Raw genomic sequence first — 16558 nt, 5'->3', positions numbered from 1 at the left:
ATGCTTTGATCAGAGTTGGATTTGTTAGAAGATCCAGACTCTGTCTTTGAAATTCTCTATATGGCATTAGTCATCCTCCCTGCAAGTAGTGCTGCTATTTCATCTACCCTAAAATGCTAGGGAGTTGCATTTTATTTTGAAGCTGAAATGGGATGAATGATTGATGTTGTTTTTTGAAGCCAGATTATTATTATTATTATTATTATTATTATTATTATTATTGCTATTTAGTTAATGTAAGATTGTTTTAAAACAAAAGAAAAAAAGTGAAATCTGAATTTAATAGAAACAGGCTAAAACAAGGACTACAATTGTTATCTTTTTAATCTGAATCCATGACTGTATCAAATACATGATCCTAGTATAAAACACATTGAGGAAGCTGTACTTAAAGAAGGAACCCTAGGAAGATTATATTTTCAGGTACAGATTATAAATGTGCACAACTGACACGCAGTATATTTATTATTAGGTTGAAAATTGTAACTAAGGACAAGCAAGTCAGTGTCCTCACAAGCCTTGGGATCTAGCTCCTGACTTTAGGAGAGACAATCTTTTATCTTATCTAAATAATGTTCCTTGCCTATCATGGTGATTTTGTTTTTACTTTTTATGTCATTTAACTAGGTAAATAATGCAGTTTTCTTGGTGCATAAGCAGCAATTGCACCCTGCACCCTGACAGACTGTTGCTAACTATGTTATGGTGGGATTGTATTTGAGTCTAGTCAAAGGAGTGTGTGTTGCAAGACAGTGTGCAAGACAGAAAATCAGCTAAATGAAAGTGTTGGAGTGTGCAGCTTTGTAGCAAAAACAACACTGATTCTCCTTTGTTCCCTTTTGCCACTCCTGTCTTTGTACCCTTCTAGCATGCCGTTCCCCACTTCTGGAACAAGTTGCTCCTTTCTATTCGCCAAGTAACTTACTTGCTCATCCTGTTTCAAATCCTTCATTAAGCTTTCATTCACTCGTTCATAAAATGTGCTCTTTCTCCAAGCTTGAAGACTCAGGACTAAAAATGGATTTAAGTATAATCAGTGTGAAAGTTCTTTGGAGGTCTTTAAGCAGAGGCTTGACAACCATATGTCAGGAGTGCTCTGATGGTGTTTCCTGCTTGGCAGGGGGTTGGACTCGATGGCCCTTGTGGTCTCTTCCAACTCTAGGATTCTATGATTCTATGATTCTCACCTTGGCTGCCTTAGCCTTCACTAAGTAAAAAAATGAAATGAGCATTTGTAACTTTTTGGAATGATACTCAGGCTTGTGCGGACAGCCTTTCTGTTCATTACTTGCATCAGAACATAGTGTGTGGATGGCATTGTTAAATACCCATTTGTTGATCTTGGCGTTCACAAGAGAAGGAGGCAGTCTCCCTTGTCTTCAAGGTTTCTCAGTCAAGCCCAGCACCTTGAATTGTACCTAGGAAACATTACAGTCTTTTGAGAGGTGCTACATACGGGATCAGAGAAAGTTTCCAGGCAGTGTTCAGTGGCAATCTAAAAAAAATAAAATGGTTTGATGTACTCATAATTGAATATAATGCATAATTTTACATACTTTTAATCTTTTTCTTGCTAGGTCTTATTTCCTTACATGTCAGCATTTAAAGTTTCTGACTGATTTTTTTTTAGATTGATTTCATGATATAGCCAATTTTCGTAGTTTTAAATACCCCAAAACTGAAAACAAGTCTGCACTTTTGAAAAAACAACAACAACCCTGTAATCACCAATATTATTTTAGATTTTAAGATGAACTTTGTTTCATTATTTTTTTCTTTTACAGCTATGGATTGTAGGAAAGTTGTACCCAGTAGCCACCCCCCCCATGATGTCCAAAAAATGTAAAGTTTTGTTACAAGACATAAGAGAACCATAAATTTTATTCTTTGTTGAGAAAGAGCATGACTTTGCAATAATTTTCGCCATCAAAAACTTTTGATTGCATCGTGCCCTAACGCTGAAAATTTAGGTTTCCTAAACCTAGTTTTTCCACCAGAAAAGCTACATTTATACATTTTTTAAAGGCATTTATAAGATCTTTTGAGTGCTGGTGTATTTTTTCCTGAAATCCTCATCATGTTATTGATCTCTGTGTAAAAATTCAAAGAGATCTGATCATTGGTTATGGAGAAAAACAATAAAATGCACATAAGGCCGAGGATCTCAAGAGGGACAGAAACACAGATTTCACGAAATTTTGAAGTGCTATAAAATTAAAACTGTTTGAGATGGGGGGGGGATTAAGGGGGTTTCTTTCAACCATAAGGGAAGGGTGTACGCCAAGTTTCATCAAAATCCGAGAAAGTGGGTGGCGTGACCATGTTGAACCGACGTGGAATGACCCCCGGCTAATCCTGGTTTAAGGAGCCATTTGGCGTCTAGCTTATATATCTTGAGTTTCTAACACTGCTCAACTGCATACTTAATAAAATGTTGATGCAAAACAAATGAACTTACTGGTTAACACTGCAGCCTATCTCTTTCTCTAGAATGCGTATGATTGGCGTTTGCACTGCCTCGCTTGGTTCTCTTGGCCTGATGCGTTTTTTTGGCTTGGCCTGGTCATGGAGTATTGCAGTTGCTCTGGGTATTTACATTGGCACTGGTGGCTGGACATTTCTCCGGATCATCTTTAAAACAGCCTTGAGAGATCTCCTGTAAGTACAGCTTCCTCTTGCATCGTAATGTGCTCGTTTGTTGTTTACATCAATCAGGGGTGGCCAACTTGTGGCACAGATCTGGCCCCTCATGCCGTGAGAAGTGGCCCACCAGCCCTCTGATCAGGAAATTAAACAAAAGTGCACATAGAGGGTTTTTCTTTCTGATCTTTGCACTGAGCACCATAGAACTAAGATTGGAGCCTGATCTTTAAGAGTATAAAACACAACATTTCCAGACACTCTCATCCCAGCACTGGAGTGGTGAGGGTTGGCAATGCTGCGTGTGCACATGAGTGTGGAGAATGAGAGAGAAGGATGAGTGTACTTTGTGGTTACATGTCTGGTGAAAAAACTGTGTGTTGTGAATGTGCTTGTGTAGCAAGTGCATGTGTGCTGCCTGTGTTGTGTTGTGCTGGATGCAGTCACAGGAAGCTCTGCACAGGGCATTAGATTAGCTGTGTTGCTGAGCCAAAAACCATGTTGAGTTCCATGCTGCCTTGTCTTTTCCTCTCTCCCTTTTGGTATCAGCAGTGACACACGATGTTGGAGAGGTGGAAGAGCAATGCAGCCTCAGCCATGCTAGCTACTACTGGCTGTATTTGTAGTGAGCCTGTACGCACACATATCCTTTGGCCATGCCCAATGCTGCTTGGACAGGTGGCTGACGCTCAGTGTGGCCCTCAGGCTGAAAAGGGTTTGCCACTTGTGCCATAAATAATAAAGGTGTTCTCACACCCGATAGACCTGTACATGGCTCAGTGTGCTAAGGACTTCAGTGGAAGTGGAACTTGTGCTAAATTGGATTTATTGCTGCTGATAAATCCAAAGATGATCAAGGTACAACATTCTAAATCTTCTGTTTATTCAGCCTTGTGTACTGTACTTATGAGGAACGCGACCCAAGGTTAGTTTATCTGGGGACAAAGCTACGTTGAATGGGTCACCCACATGAATGGAAATACTCTTACTGTGAAATGAAACAGTGTGTGAAGCATTTGCTAGATTGCTTCAGAAGCAAAGTACCATACCATTCGTATACAGTGGTACCTCGGGTTAAGAACTTGGTTTGTTCCGGAGGTCTGTTCTTAACCTGAAACTGTTCTTAACCTGAAGCACCACTTTAGCTAATGTGGCCTCCTGCTGCTGCTGCGCGATTTCTGTTCTCATCCTGAAGCAAAGTTCTTAACCCGAGGTACTATTTCTGGGTTATTGGAGTCTGTAACCTGAAGCGTATGTAACCCGAGGTACCACTGTACATCTGAAAGAGACAGCTCTCACTTCCTAAGACTCTAAGCTGTTGATATGGAAATACACAGTTAAAAGCAGATAAAATATTATTGATAAAATTCCATTCCTCAGCTGTTGTAACTGAGTGGTTAGAGGTAGATTTGGGGCTGAACTAAACATTGTGAAAATCATTTTTCTGATTCCATTTTGAAAGGAAATGCTCCCACAGGAGGCTGCGACCTTGAAGGGAGAACTAATTTGTGGTGGGTAGCAGGTGGGAGAGAAGGTTGCTTAAAGTTTTGTTAGCTATTTGTCTGCTCAAAACCATAAATGGTGTTAATGTGAAGAATCCTGAAACTACACATAATGAGAAATGTTGAGAAATTCTACTCACCCATGAAGCTTGGGGCCCGGTCATCGGCGTAGCCAGGATCTTTGTTGGGGCGCAGGACTTTTGAAAGGGGGGCAGAGCCAATGTGATTGGTCAGTTAGTTAAGTATTTATATTGCTTTACTTGGTCGGGGGGGGGCAGCTCCCCCTTGGCTACATCCATGGGCCAGGTACTAATTCTTGGTCCAATGTACATCATGCTATTGTTGTGATAATAAAAGGAGATAAATCTCATTTGTATGCTTCAGAATCCAAATTAGATAAATTAAAAGTTTGAAAGGGGAAATAATTTTAAAGCCAAATTCAAATTCCTACTTGGAAATAACTTACACCTAGAAATTAACATGAATTCTGTGTGGAGTTTATGTGTATATATGGGTTTCTTGATCTTTGTTTTATTATTATTCAAAATATTTTCAATCTGCTCGCCACTGCAGGGTGGGGTGCTATAATATAAATGAAAAACCACCAATGCAACCATATAAAAGAACAAATGCAGTTGTACCTCGGGTTAAGAACTTAATTCGTTCTGGAGGTCAGTTCTTAACCTGAAACTGTTCTTAACCTGAGGTACCACTTTGGCTACTGGGGCCTCCCGCTGCTGCCGCGCCACTGCTGCGCGATTTCTGTTCTCATCCTGAAGTAAAGTTCTTAACCCGAGGTACTGTTTCTGGGTTAGCGGAGTCTGTAACCTGAAGCGTCTGTAACCCGAGGTACCACTGTACAAAAGAATCACAAGAGTGGCAGTAACAAGAAGAATCATCTAAACAACCATAGATGAGCTTTCTTGGTTGAAGATATAAACTGTGTGTTAGATCCATACTGCTCTCCTGTGTGCCTTGCTCTGTACCGTAATTGAAATTGACACCTATTTTCTTCAAGATTATATATCCTTGAGATTCCTGTGTTGTTAATGGATTTAGGGCCGCTGCATTCTCAAAGACTGCTTCACTTCTTACAGTGGTTTTCAGTGTCCTCTGGATCTCTGCTTCCTCTCATTGCATGGCAAGTGAGAAATAACAGGAGAGAATAAAGCCCCCTTAAGAATGTGGAAAGTGCAGCTAAAGCTTGCAAAGACTCTTCTGTTTCTTTCCTGGCAGAGCTGAGGGCAGGGTCATTGTGACAGGCAAGCCTTGTTTGGTGAAATGCCAACAGCCTATTACTAAACCAGTCTCTCTTCTCCCCAGTCCCTCAAGGCTCCTGCTTCACTCAGGAGGGATGTGTAGGATTTTTTTTTTTAATGTTATTGATTTGTATTGGCGGTCTAATCCTCTGGGCAGTCTTCCTTAGATCAACAGCAAATGACATTTTTGGTACAGAATGTGTTTAGTGCAGCCCTGTTAGTCATGTCTTGATGCTGTGGCACTTTTTATTATCTTCCTGATGAGTCTAAAAGGAATTCCTACTTCAAAATTGATCATAATTGTCCATTACAGTGGCACCTTGGTTCTCAAACGGCTTAGTTGTTGAACAAATCGGCTCCCAAAGACCGCAAACCCAGAAGTAAGTGTTCCAGTTTGCGAACGTTTTTCGGATACTGGATGTCCGATGCAGCTTCCTCTGCAGGAAGCTCCTGCAGCCAATTGGAAGCCACACCTTAGTTTTCAGACTGTTTCGGGAGTCGAACAGACTCCTGGAGTGGATTAAGTTCGAGAACCAAGGTCCCACTCTACAATGGAAGATGTTTTAAATTATCAAAAAAACCAGAAAGATCAGTTACCCACACCAAAAAGTTGCTTTCAGTGTCTGGTATAGACTAAAAGTCAGGATAGCAGATAATTAACGCAGCAGTCCTGAGTACAATTATGAAGCAGTGAGCTTCATTTAATTTGGAGGGGTTACCTTCTGATTAAGCATGCATTGTGCAGCAGTCTTAAAATACAATCCTATTCATACTTACTTTTAAACTCTGTTGGTTTACTCATAAGCAAATATCCCCTAAGGTTGTGCTGCTAGTGGTGGTGTTCATCTTTTATCCAATTTTTGTCAATATAATTCTTAATGTCTCATAACCCTGACTGGATGGGGTGTATGCAATATAATTTGCTTTGAGTCATCTTTAAGAGCCCTTCTACAAATGAGTTAATTTTGCTTGCTCCTTGTTGCTTTCAGACACAAATTGAACCTGAAAATACAGCATTTAAATTGCAAAGTGTTCCTCCTTTCTCCACTCCCTTTTGTTCCCTTTCTGATTCACCTTGCCCATTCATCAAAATGGGCACAAACTACAGGAAAACTTTCTGTAATAAAGTAAATGAAAATTAGTAGTGATTTTTTTCTGTGAAATGCTGTAGTTCCAGCATATGTTACAATTTTTAATCAAATGTTTTGAACACAGCACTTGATTTTTAAAATGAAGTATTGGGGCTCAGGTCTGTTTGGGTGCTCTACCATGTCCACTGCAATGAGACATTTTTACTTTAGTTGCACTAGTTGACTGACATGTTTTAATACATTATGAAGCTGTTTTATACTCTAACTTGTTGCAGCTCCCTGATTTCTTGGGCAGAGGTAATGCTTTTGATCAAGGGATTGAACCTGCACCTTCTGAGTGCACATTGTGTCCCGGGGTCTCCATGCTTGGTTGGGAATGAAGGGCATTCTGTAAATGATTTTCTCTGTTGTATATTATTTCATATATACTATTTACAAATTGGGACAAAGCCACAGAAGGGAGGGTTTGGTGCCAAGTGGACCTTGTTAAAAGATGCTGGAAGTGTTGTCAGGCTGTAATACTAAGACCAACAGCATCTACAGTCCCCCTTCCACCTAATGCACCAATGGAGGCTTGCAATGACATGCACAACTTAATTCTGTGCATGGCAGCTGCACGTTGCAGGCCAGAAACCAATGCGTACCTTGTTTCAAGGGGCTACTATGAGCCTAATTCTTGTGCCCTAAGATTATAAGAGAATCTAATGAAAAATTTGCAAGTGTTAAAATCTCAGTTTTCAAGCTTTCAGATGCAGAGACGTTTTTTTAAAATATACAGGCCCAGTGTTTAGGGGTTGGAATTTTGTGCTCTTTTGCTTCTTTTATAGCCTCTTGCCCTATTCCTATCTCCCCTCCTCTTTTGCCACTTGTTTAGTCATTTTCCTCTTTCTGTCATAGCACATGTCTAAAGACATTCCAGACTGCAAATCTGAAAACATTAGACTCGGAATGAAGTGGCAGTTTCATTCAAAATATGAACATTTGTATGCAGTTTCTTTTTCACAGGATTATAGCCAGTGTTAGTTCTACTCAAAGTGGATCCATTGAAATTAATGAACAGGACCAATTTAAGCCTACTATAGGTGGATACAACCCATGGTTTCCCCCCCTGAAACCCCCCCCCCCCGGTTCTATATGTAAACAACTCTAAGATGTAGGCATAGAGAAGCGAAGGACTGGCCTGACCATGGAGTGATGTGTGGACTTACGAATGACTGTTCTATCCTGTTCTGTCCTGACGTCACATATGACATTGTGAGGAGCCAGGGGGCAGAGCCAAATGCCCTCTGAAAATGGAGGAGGCCCAGCCCCCTCAAAAATACATTCAGGGGGCCAAAACTGCCTCGGCCCCTATGGTTTTATCTCCATCCTTGGTTCTGCAAAGAGCTATATGGACCGAGAGATCTAGGGAATCATACATGTCTGCTTGTATATATTCTGCACTAATCTGATGGGTGAGAAATTCCCATGTCAATTAGGAGTTTAGTTTCCTTTGGATGAGAGAGAACCAGACACTTAGTGTCCTTTTGTAACCACTTGCTTCATTTACACATATACAAGCAGACCATGATAGAGGCAGGAACATTCCTAGAAACAGACAGCACAGCTGAAATAGGAACTGTTTCAGCCAGATCCAAGGCTTGGCTCTTGTTAATTTTAACGTCAACTACAGTTCACCTAGAAGCCAGCTCCCAGGGACCGAGGACTCTTCAGCCCCCCCTAAAATATTTAAGGCAGCCAGGCCCACCCAAAGTTGATGGGCATTGTCATTCAAATGGTGTGGGTGCACTGCATCTTGTGATCAAATATATGGGGCAGGGCATACTTGGCCCCCCTCCCCAATGTTTTATGCAAGTTGACACTCCTGACAGCTCAAAATATTTTTTTTTCAAATTCAAAACTACATATTGGCTCCAAATGCTCTCTGTTCCTTCCCATTAGCTGGAGATTGTTACCTTCTGAACTCTAAGGGTGTATAACCATTCGAAGGTATAAAAAAACATTCCCAGCTATCACAGAACTAGAAGTCTTTTGTTTTAAATCCCTAACCTCCAAATGCAACACTTCATTAAAACAATTCACAGTAAGATAACCAAACTTGAAACAATTTATCTGGAAGATGTTGTTGTAGAATTTTTTTTCCTGAGTTTCCCAAATCTCCCACGTAACACTTGGCATTAAATAGGCAGTGTGGGATACCACAGACCATTGCTTCTCAGTACTCCAAAATGTGAGTTAAGCAGGAAGCAGCAAAGAGGCAGCTATACATTATCTCACAGTGAATGAAAAAACAAACAAACAAACTTTATTTGCATGTACTTGTGTAAGAAATACTTAACATTCAGTATGTCTTTTTGGTTTGTAGAGTGCCCCTCCTCAACTTTGGCTAGAACCAGATTTTAATTTCAATACAGGGACGTCCAACTCCCAAGAGACTGCGATCTACTCCCAGAATAAAAAACTGGCAGTGATCTACCCATGGGGGGGGGGGAGAGACCCAAAGTTGGTGAGCTTTTTTTAGGCGGGAAACCAAAAGCTTGCCATAAATCACTAACCAAACAATAAACCGGCCAGCAAAAACTCTGTCTTCTGTTTTTGCAATTGTGTGCAAATGAAGGGCAGGATGTTCTTTTTCCCCCGCGGAGGAAATTGAGCCGGCGGTCGACCGCTATCAACTGGAGATCGACCTGTTGATTGCGGTCGATCATTTGGGCATCCCTGCAATAGAAAAATGCCTTTCTGCATTGACAACAGACTCTGTTTCATGCAGAGAATTTTGAACCATTGGTGCTTATAAGCTAAGATATCAGGAGCTATAATATCTAAGGGTTCAGCCTTTGAAAACCTTGAGTATTGGGAATTGTTAACTGAGGGTAGATTGTGGCACAAGTTCCCAGTACAGTAGTTTAAATTGTTGCTTCCTTTGAAGCATCAAGTGCCAGTAGCTGTCAAGACATAAATATACTTGGTTAGATGAACTGAGGATATTTATGTCTGTATGCTGCAGCTGAGGGCAGAACAAGTCCAGAACGTGATATTGGACATAAAAGTCAGCTTCCTCAAAAATACTGGCTTTTTAAAAACAAAAACAAATTTCTAGCCCTTATGACTGAAGATGTGATTGAAGATGTGTGGATGACACTTGATGAAATCTCAAGAAGTCAGGGAGGTGTGTGACTACATTTTTCACTGGTTGGGAAAGTTTGTATGCTCTGACTAGCTCTTTGCCTCTCCCTCTCCACAGGCCTATTAAAGTCTAAAATGTGCAAAATAGTGAAAACAAACTTGTATTATTAAGTTCTCAAAGTAAGGAGGGTGAATGCATACTTAGCTGGGTGCAGAATTTAGATTGCTTAGATGCAGAAATTTTATTTATTATTTTTTTTATGAAGTAATTCCGGCATGGAACTGACTGTGGGTCAGGCACAATATAAGTAGCTCCTTAAATGAAGTTAATATCTGTGAAGTCTGTATCTTGAAGAATGAGTATCTGGACAAGACGATACTCTGGTATATTACTGCCTTTCCCTCTGAACAGGGAGCATTGTGTTAAGTGCTATTGTAACTAGATTTTCCTTGTTGCAGGGGGCTGTCGGTGCTCATACAGGTTAAATATAAATTGTACTGGCACCGGAAAGCCAAGAGCAATGTCCCCAAGATATTCCAGGATGTGGTCCGCCGACATCCAGAAAAAGTGGCCTTTATCTATGAAGCTACTGATGAGAAATGGACTTTCCGGCATCTGGATGAATATTCTAATGCTGTGGCCAACTTCTTCTACCAGCAAGGCTTTCGAGTTGGTGATGTCATTGCCATCTTTATGGAGAGTCGACCTGAGTTTGTAGGCTTCTGGCTAGGGATGGCCAAAGTGGGCATCGAGGCAGCCCTCATCAACTTCAACTTGCGTCTTGATTCTCTGACTTACTGTGTGAAAACATCAGGGGCAAAAGCCATCATCTTTGGCGGAGAGCTGTCAACAGGTGGGATTCCATTTGGTTTGCTGCTCCTTAAGCACTTCTTGTTGCACTCAGAGGAACTACACTTTTGTTTTGTGAGGAGGGGGAGAAGATTGATTTCTCTGGAGGAAATACTTGAAAGCTGCTCACTTCCTCCGGTGTCCAACTGAAGATCTTCAATTGCACAGTGGTAATTTGGCTCTTAGTAATATTTGCCAAGGTTGAATTGGTTGATCTGTTACGGAATGGGTCATCTCAAGGCAGTGCTAACATGTCCATCATTTCCTTGGTGCCAGAAGTGGGAGCAGGTTTCTCTTGCTCTTTCCTCTGTGTGTCCTGTGCAGAAGCCAGTGTGGTCTGGAAGTAGAGGCAGAATGGTAGATTGGTGTCAAGGGGCTTCTCAGACCCTAATCCTCCACTTCATACCAATCACCCACCTGGCCCCCAAAATGGACATTTAGCTTCAGTCTTCTGCTAGGAGGAGCACAACTATATTCATTAATATTTTAAATATGTTGACATTTTCTATGCACCCTTCAGTAAAACACACAGGGCAGTGTACAACCAGAACAGTACATATATAGAAACACTATTAGAATAAAATGGCTTATATAAAGGATACCTCAAAAACTTTCCACACAAGCCTGTTTAGGTTTTAAGATCCTCACCAGAAGAATCCCTACTGTTGTCCCTACATCATGTGAGGCAATATGCCTGTAAAAAGGCATTTTTGGTTGTGGTTCCTTGTCTTTGGATTTCACCCCTCAGGGAATCTCACCTAGTCCCATCTCTGATATCTTTCCAATCTTTTTACAGGTTGTTTAGTTTGACTGATGCATTTATTGGGCTCTTAAAATGCTCTTCTGTTGTATTGTATCAATCTTTATTGATGCTATATTGTTTATGAATGCTGCAAATTGTTTTGGGAGGTTTTATACTTTAAAAGCTGCAATTTAAAAAGAATCCCCCATCAGCATTGGTAGAAAGATCTCTAGTGCAAATGGCAGGATACAAATACTTTAGTATATCTTCCGTATATCTGCAGCAGGTGGGTTTGTATGCCTGTGGCCTTTGTTGCAGGGAGTAGGTCTGTCTCTGTGTGTGTGTGTGTGTATGTATGTGTGTGTGTACCATTCCTAGATAATGGTAGCAAGAACATGCTAGGTGTGGTTCCAGGGAATTGCTGTTGGGAAGGCTAGCCTGCATCTTTTCTTGCATGCAATTAGCATAATTTGAATATCATTATTGTAAGCATGGCATGAAAATTTACATTTGGGTTTATTGTTCTTTTGACATAAACAGAATTCCCACAAGCTGTAGTTTGGCATCTTCTCAAAATTAGATTCTGAAAACTCTTTGCCCTTGGGTACCTACTGTTTTGAGCTTCTTGTAAGGCTGACTATGTTTTGCAGCAATATCTGAAGTGAATGGGACATTGGGGAAAAATATGGTCAAGTTCTGCTCTGGAGACTTCAAACCTGAATTGGTTCCTCCAGGCACCAAACACCTGGACCCTCTTCTGGCTAAGGCATCAACATCTCCTCCAGCTCAGGTTCCAGCCAAAGGATTAGATGGTATGTTTCCATACAACCACACGCCTTTCCCTAATGAATCAGATTATCCTGCATAGTCCAGCAGGAGCGTCTGACAGACACTGATTCACGGGACCTTTCGTCATGTTACTAGATGTCTCAACCAGCACCTGTCCTAGTTCAGGAAGGCATGGAAATTGAAAGCTTATAACCTCAGGGCTGTTTGCTGGGTCAAAAGAACATAACTGCATCTTGCAGCCTGGGCTGTGGGCCACCACAGGTCACTTTTACTGGCACAGAAGCCCTTCTGCTTATTGTTCTGTTCTGTTTTTTTCAGAACAGCTGTCTCAGAGACAGGTAGTTTGCCAAGGTAGATTATAATGATGATGATGATGATAATTTATTATTTATACCCTGCCCATCTGGCTGAGTTTCCCCAGCCACTTGGGGCAGCTCCCAGTCAAGTGTTAAAAACAGTACAGCATCAGACATTAAAAACTTCCCTAAAGAGGGCTGCCTTCAGTTGTCTTTTAAAAGTAAAATAGGATATTCACCTCCTTCACTGGTTCTGATTTAAAAGAGAGGTAGAGCTGGGTGTCATCTGCATACTGAAAAACACCAAGCCCCCCCCCCCGATGATCTCTCCCAGCGGCTTCATATAGATATTAAAAAGCATGGGGGAGGGGACGGAACCCTGAGGCACCCCACAATTGAGAGCCCAGGGGTCTGAACACTCATCCCCCAACACCACTTTCTGGACACGGCCCAGGAGAAAGGAGCGGAACCACTGTATAACAGTGCCCCCAGCTCCCAGCCCCTCTAGACGGTCCAGAAGGATGTTATGGTTGATGGTGTCAAAGGCCGCTGAGAGATCCAGCAGAACTAGGAAACAGCTCTCATCTTTGTCCCTAACCCACCGGAGATCATCCCTTGGTGAGGCTTGAATCCCGACTGGAAGGGATCCAAATGGTCTGCATCCTCCAGGCATGCTTGGAGTTGTTCAGCAACCACCCGCTCAATCACCTTGCCCAGGAATGGTAGATTTGAGACTGGGCAATAGTTGGCCATACTGGCCGGGTCTAAAGATGTTTTTTTAAGAAGTGGTTTAATGACCGCCTCTTTCAGCAGGTCTGGGAAGGCTGCCTCGCAGAGGGAAGCATTCACCACACCGTAGAGCCCATCACCCAGCCCTTCCTGGCTCACTTTTATTAGCCAGGATGGGCAAGGATCAAGGAGACAAAAGCTGAATGTCTCACTCATGCTCCACTTCTGTATTTTCTTCCTAGATCGGCTGTTCTACATCTACACTTCTGGCACAACTGGAATGCCCAAGGCTGCCATTGTGGTGCATAGCAGGTGAGGAGCATCAACGTGACTGTCCTGGGAACTTAGTCTGCCAATGTTCAGTATGGTTTTTAATTTATGATTATTATTTTTTAATATGTACACAAATATCCAAGAAGCACTACTGGACAGTAGGTTGCCAGACACTTGTCTTTACAGCTGTCTTCTTGGAAGAAGGCATAACATTTCCTTCCTGTCTTTGAATAATTGAGAGGAGGCAGCAGGAGCAATGAAATGCAGCTTGTGCAGCTTTCTGATATTGTTGGGCCCATTGCACCAGATGTGTGTTGCATCTCCTCCCCACTTCCCATTGTATACATAGTCACCCTTAGGATAGTGACCCTGTGCCTAATCACATATACAAATGTAGGAAGCTGTGTTATATCAAGCCAGACCATTGGTTTGATTATGGACTGCAGTTCCTTCACAGAGAAAAAGTAAGAAACGCTGAGGGCCAGGTGGAAATGAATTCCATAATAATATAAAACACTGAGAGTGTTATCTATGGAAACAGGGCTACGTGGGAGAATTTGATTTCTCTTCTTGTAGTGTGTGGATGTGGGGGGACTATTTTGGATCTTATGGATAGAAATCATGCAGGAGCCTTCATCATGGGGTTAGTACCTTCTGCAACTTTTTCCTAGATGTACCTGTGAACAAGAAATAGGATCCTGAAAATAGGTGGACTTCCAGGTTAGCGCCAGCGGCGAATGGTGGAGTTTCTCTAAGCGGAGGAACTGGCTCCGTGAAAACTGGGTCGCCCGCTGCGGCGAAGGTGGGGACCCGCTAGAAATCCCAGGTGGAGGAAGCCTGGGAATGTGGGGGTTCGGCAGGGCACCAGGAGCGCCTCCCCTACTTGCGGGGAATCCCATTTAGGGACTCCGGAGCGAAGTGGGGTGAGCGGCGCGGTGCTGCGAACTGACTGCTACTTTCACGGAGTGAAGCTGCACAGCTATTGCCAGAGAGCGCTGACTTTTTCCTGTGGACATTTGGATTTAAAGTAATTGCCTGTGAGTAAAGTGAAGAAATTGGATCTTTAAAAGCTGAATTAGGCTATGAACGGGGGAGGTGTAAAACAGGAAGTCCACCTTCCTCTTTTTGTAAATAGTTGGAAACAAAGAGGTTTAAACTAAAGCCTGAAAGACTGTGTTTAATGTTTAAATTTCCAGTATAAAAATAGCGAACCCCCCCTTGGAAGCAGGGGAAAAGGGGGAGGATTCTTGGACGTTATTTGCCTGCAGAAAAAGAGGGAAAAGTTAACTTTTCACCACTCGAAACCTGGGAATGGCAGCCATTAAAATCACTGCACTGCGGAGCTCCGCATTGACTGTGAATAGACTATTTGACTGTCAGTGAGTGAAACATTGTTTCAACTATTTTCTCCTGGTTTAAAAGTTTCAACTATTTCTTTCTGAACTAAAGTTAAGGCTTGATACTAATTACATTGGTGCAACTTGCTATTGCAATTCAAAAAAAGAAAAGAAAAAGAAAAAGGACACTTTGGACTAATACAAGATAAACAATAACTATTTCCCTCTAGAGGAGGACTTTGAAACTGCTACAAGGAGTGGAATTTTCCAGTCTTAAAGATAAAACTCTGGGACTGTACCTGACCTTGAGGGCCTTGAGTGTTATGGCAGATGGGAAAGAAAAAATAGATCCTTCTTTACAAGAAAAGACAACAAGGTCTGAGGTCGCTTTGAGGTCCTCTCCCCTAGCATGGAAGACGAAGAGCAGACTCCATTTGAGGATCTCTCCCTCATTACAGTCGATCAGGTATATGAAGACGAGCAGCAAAGTCAGTCCTCAGGGAATGTGCAGGCGACCTTGGAACGGACAGCTCACGGAAGAACCCCGACCAAACCTAAGAGGAGGCGTGTAGTGGTGATAGGGGATTCCCTTCTGAGGGGAACAGAAGCAGTGATCTGTGGGCCTGACAAGATGTCTCGGGAAGTGTGCTGTCTCCCCGGGGCTAAGATCCAAGATGTAACTGAACGACTGCAAGGAATCATAAAACCCACTGACAAATACCCCTTCCTCTTGGTTCATGTGGGAACCAATGACACTGCAAGCAATAGCCTCCAGAAGATCAAAAGAGACTACGAGGCTCTTGGCAGGAAATTGAAGCAACTAAATGCACAAATTGTCATCTCATCTGTCCTCCCAGTTGAACGACGTGGCCCAGGGAGAGAGGGAAAAATAGTGGAAGTGAACAGCTGGCTTCGCAAATGGTGTAAACAGGAACAGTTTGGATTCTTAGATCACGGACTGCAGTTTCTTGAAGATGGACTTCTGGCAAGCGATGGGCTGCACCTCACAACGGTTGGGAGAAATGTTTTTGCCAAAAATCTCAGAAACCTCATCAGGAGGGCTTTAAACTGACTAATGTGGGGGAGGGAGACAGTGCTCCTGAAGGTAGGAGTCTATCAATTGATGAAGATGACCATCCAAATGTCATAGACCAAATGGAGCAAACAGCATGCAGACCTAGTGGTGGGAGGAAAAAATCCTTAAATAAGAGACACGGGGGAATGATTAATGGACTTCAGTGTCTGTACACTAATGGGCAAAGCATGGGAAATAAACAAGATGAGCTTGAGCTCTTGGTACAGCAGACTAAATATGACATAATAGGCATCACTGAAACCTGGTGGGATAAGTCCCACGATTGGAATGTAATAATGGGGGGATACAATCTATTTCAGAGAAACAGACCAGAGAAGAAAGGAGGAGGAGTGGCGTTATATGTCAAGGATGTGTATACCTGTGAAGAGATCCAAGATTTAGAACCTCAAAGCCAAAGTGAGAGCATTTGGGTCAAAATTAAGGGAGAGAAGAATAACAGAGACCTCATTGTGGGAGTTTAATATAGATCCCCAAGCCAAACGGAGGACATAGATGATGCCTTCCTGGAACAGATGGCCAAGCATGCAAAAGGAAGGGAGATAGTAGTAATGGGGGACTTCAATTACCCGGATATTTGTTGGATGTCAAACTCAGCCAAGAGCATAAGGTCAAACAGATTCCTCACTGGCCTTGCAGACAACTTCATTGTCCAGAAAGTGGGAGAAGCAACAAGAGGAACAGCCATTTTAGATTTGGTCCTAACCAATGTTGATGACCTGGTTAGTGGGGTAGAAGTGGAAGGATCATTAGGCGCGAGTGATCATGCTCTTCTGAAGTTTACTATACAGCGGAAAGGAGCAGCCAAGCATACTAGGACTCAATTTCTTG

At 42.3% G+C, this 16558-nt stretch overlaps 1 protein-coding gene across 4 annotated transcripts in view; it reads left to right on the top strand.

Annotated features, from left to right (window-relative positions):
* SLC27A1 (solute carrier family 27 member 1) overlaps positions 1-16558 on the top strand; it is a 57567-nt gene that overhangs the window by 10648 nt on the left and 30361 nt on the right. For all 4 annotated transcript variants that reach the window (XM_082208319.1, XM_082208318.1, XM_082208317.1 and 1 more), the window contains 4 exons: positions 2491-2658; positions 10078-10472; positions 11861-12022; positions 13267-13336. In XM_082208319.1, coding sequence (XP_082064445.1) covers positions 2492-2658; positions 10078-10472; positions 11861-12022; positions 13267-13336 — 794 coding nt within the window. In that variant the 5' untranslated portion in view covers position 2491. Of the gene's footprint in view, positions 1-2490; positions 2659-10077; positions 10473-11860; positions 12023-13266; positions 13337-16558 lie in introns of those variants that run through there.

Source organism: Podarcis vaucheri (genome assembly GCF_965113315.1).
Source record: "Podarcis vaucheri genome assembly, chromosome: 2".
Lineage (NCBI taxonomy): Eukaryota > Metazoa > Chordata > Lepidosauria > Squamata > Lacertidae > Podarcis > Podarcis vaucheri.
The sequence above is the reverse complement of the archived record's forward strand: the minus strand, read 5'-3'. Positions and strand labels throughout refer to the sequence as shown.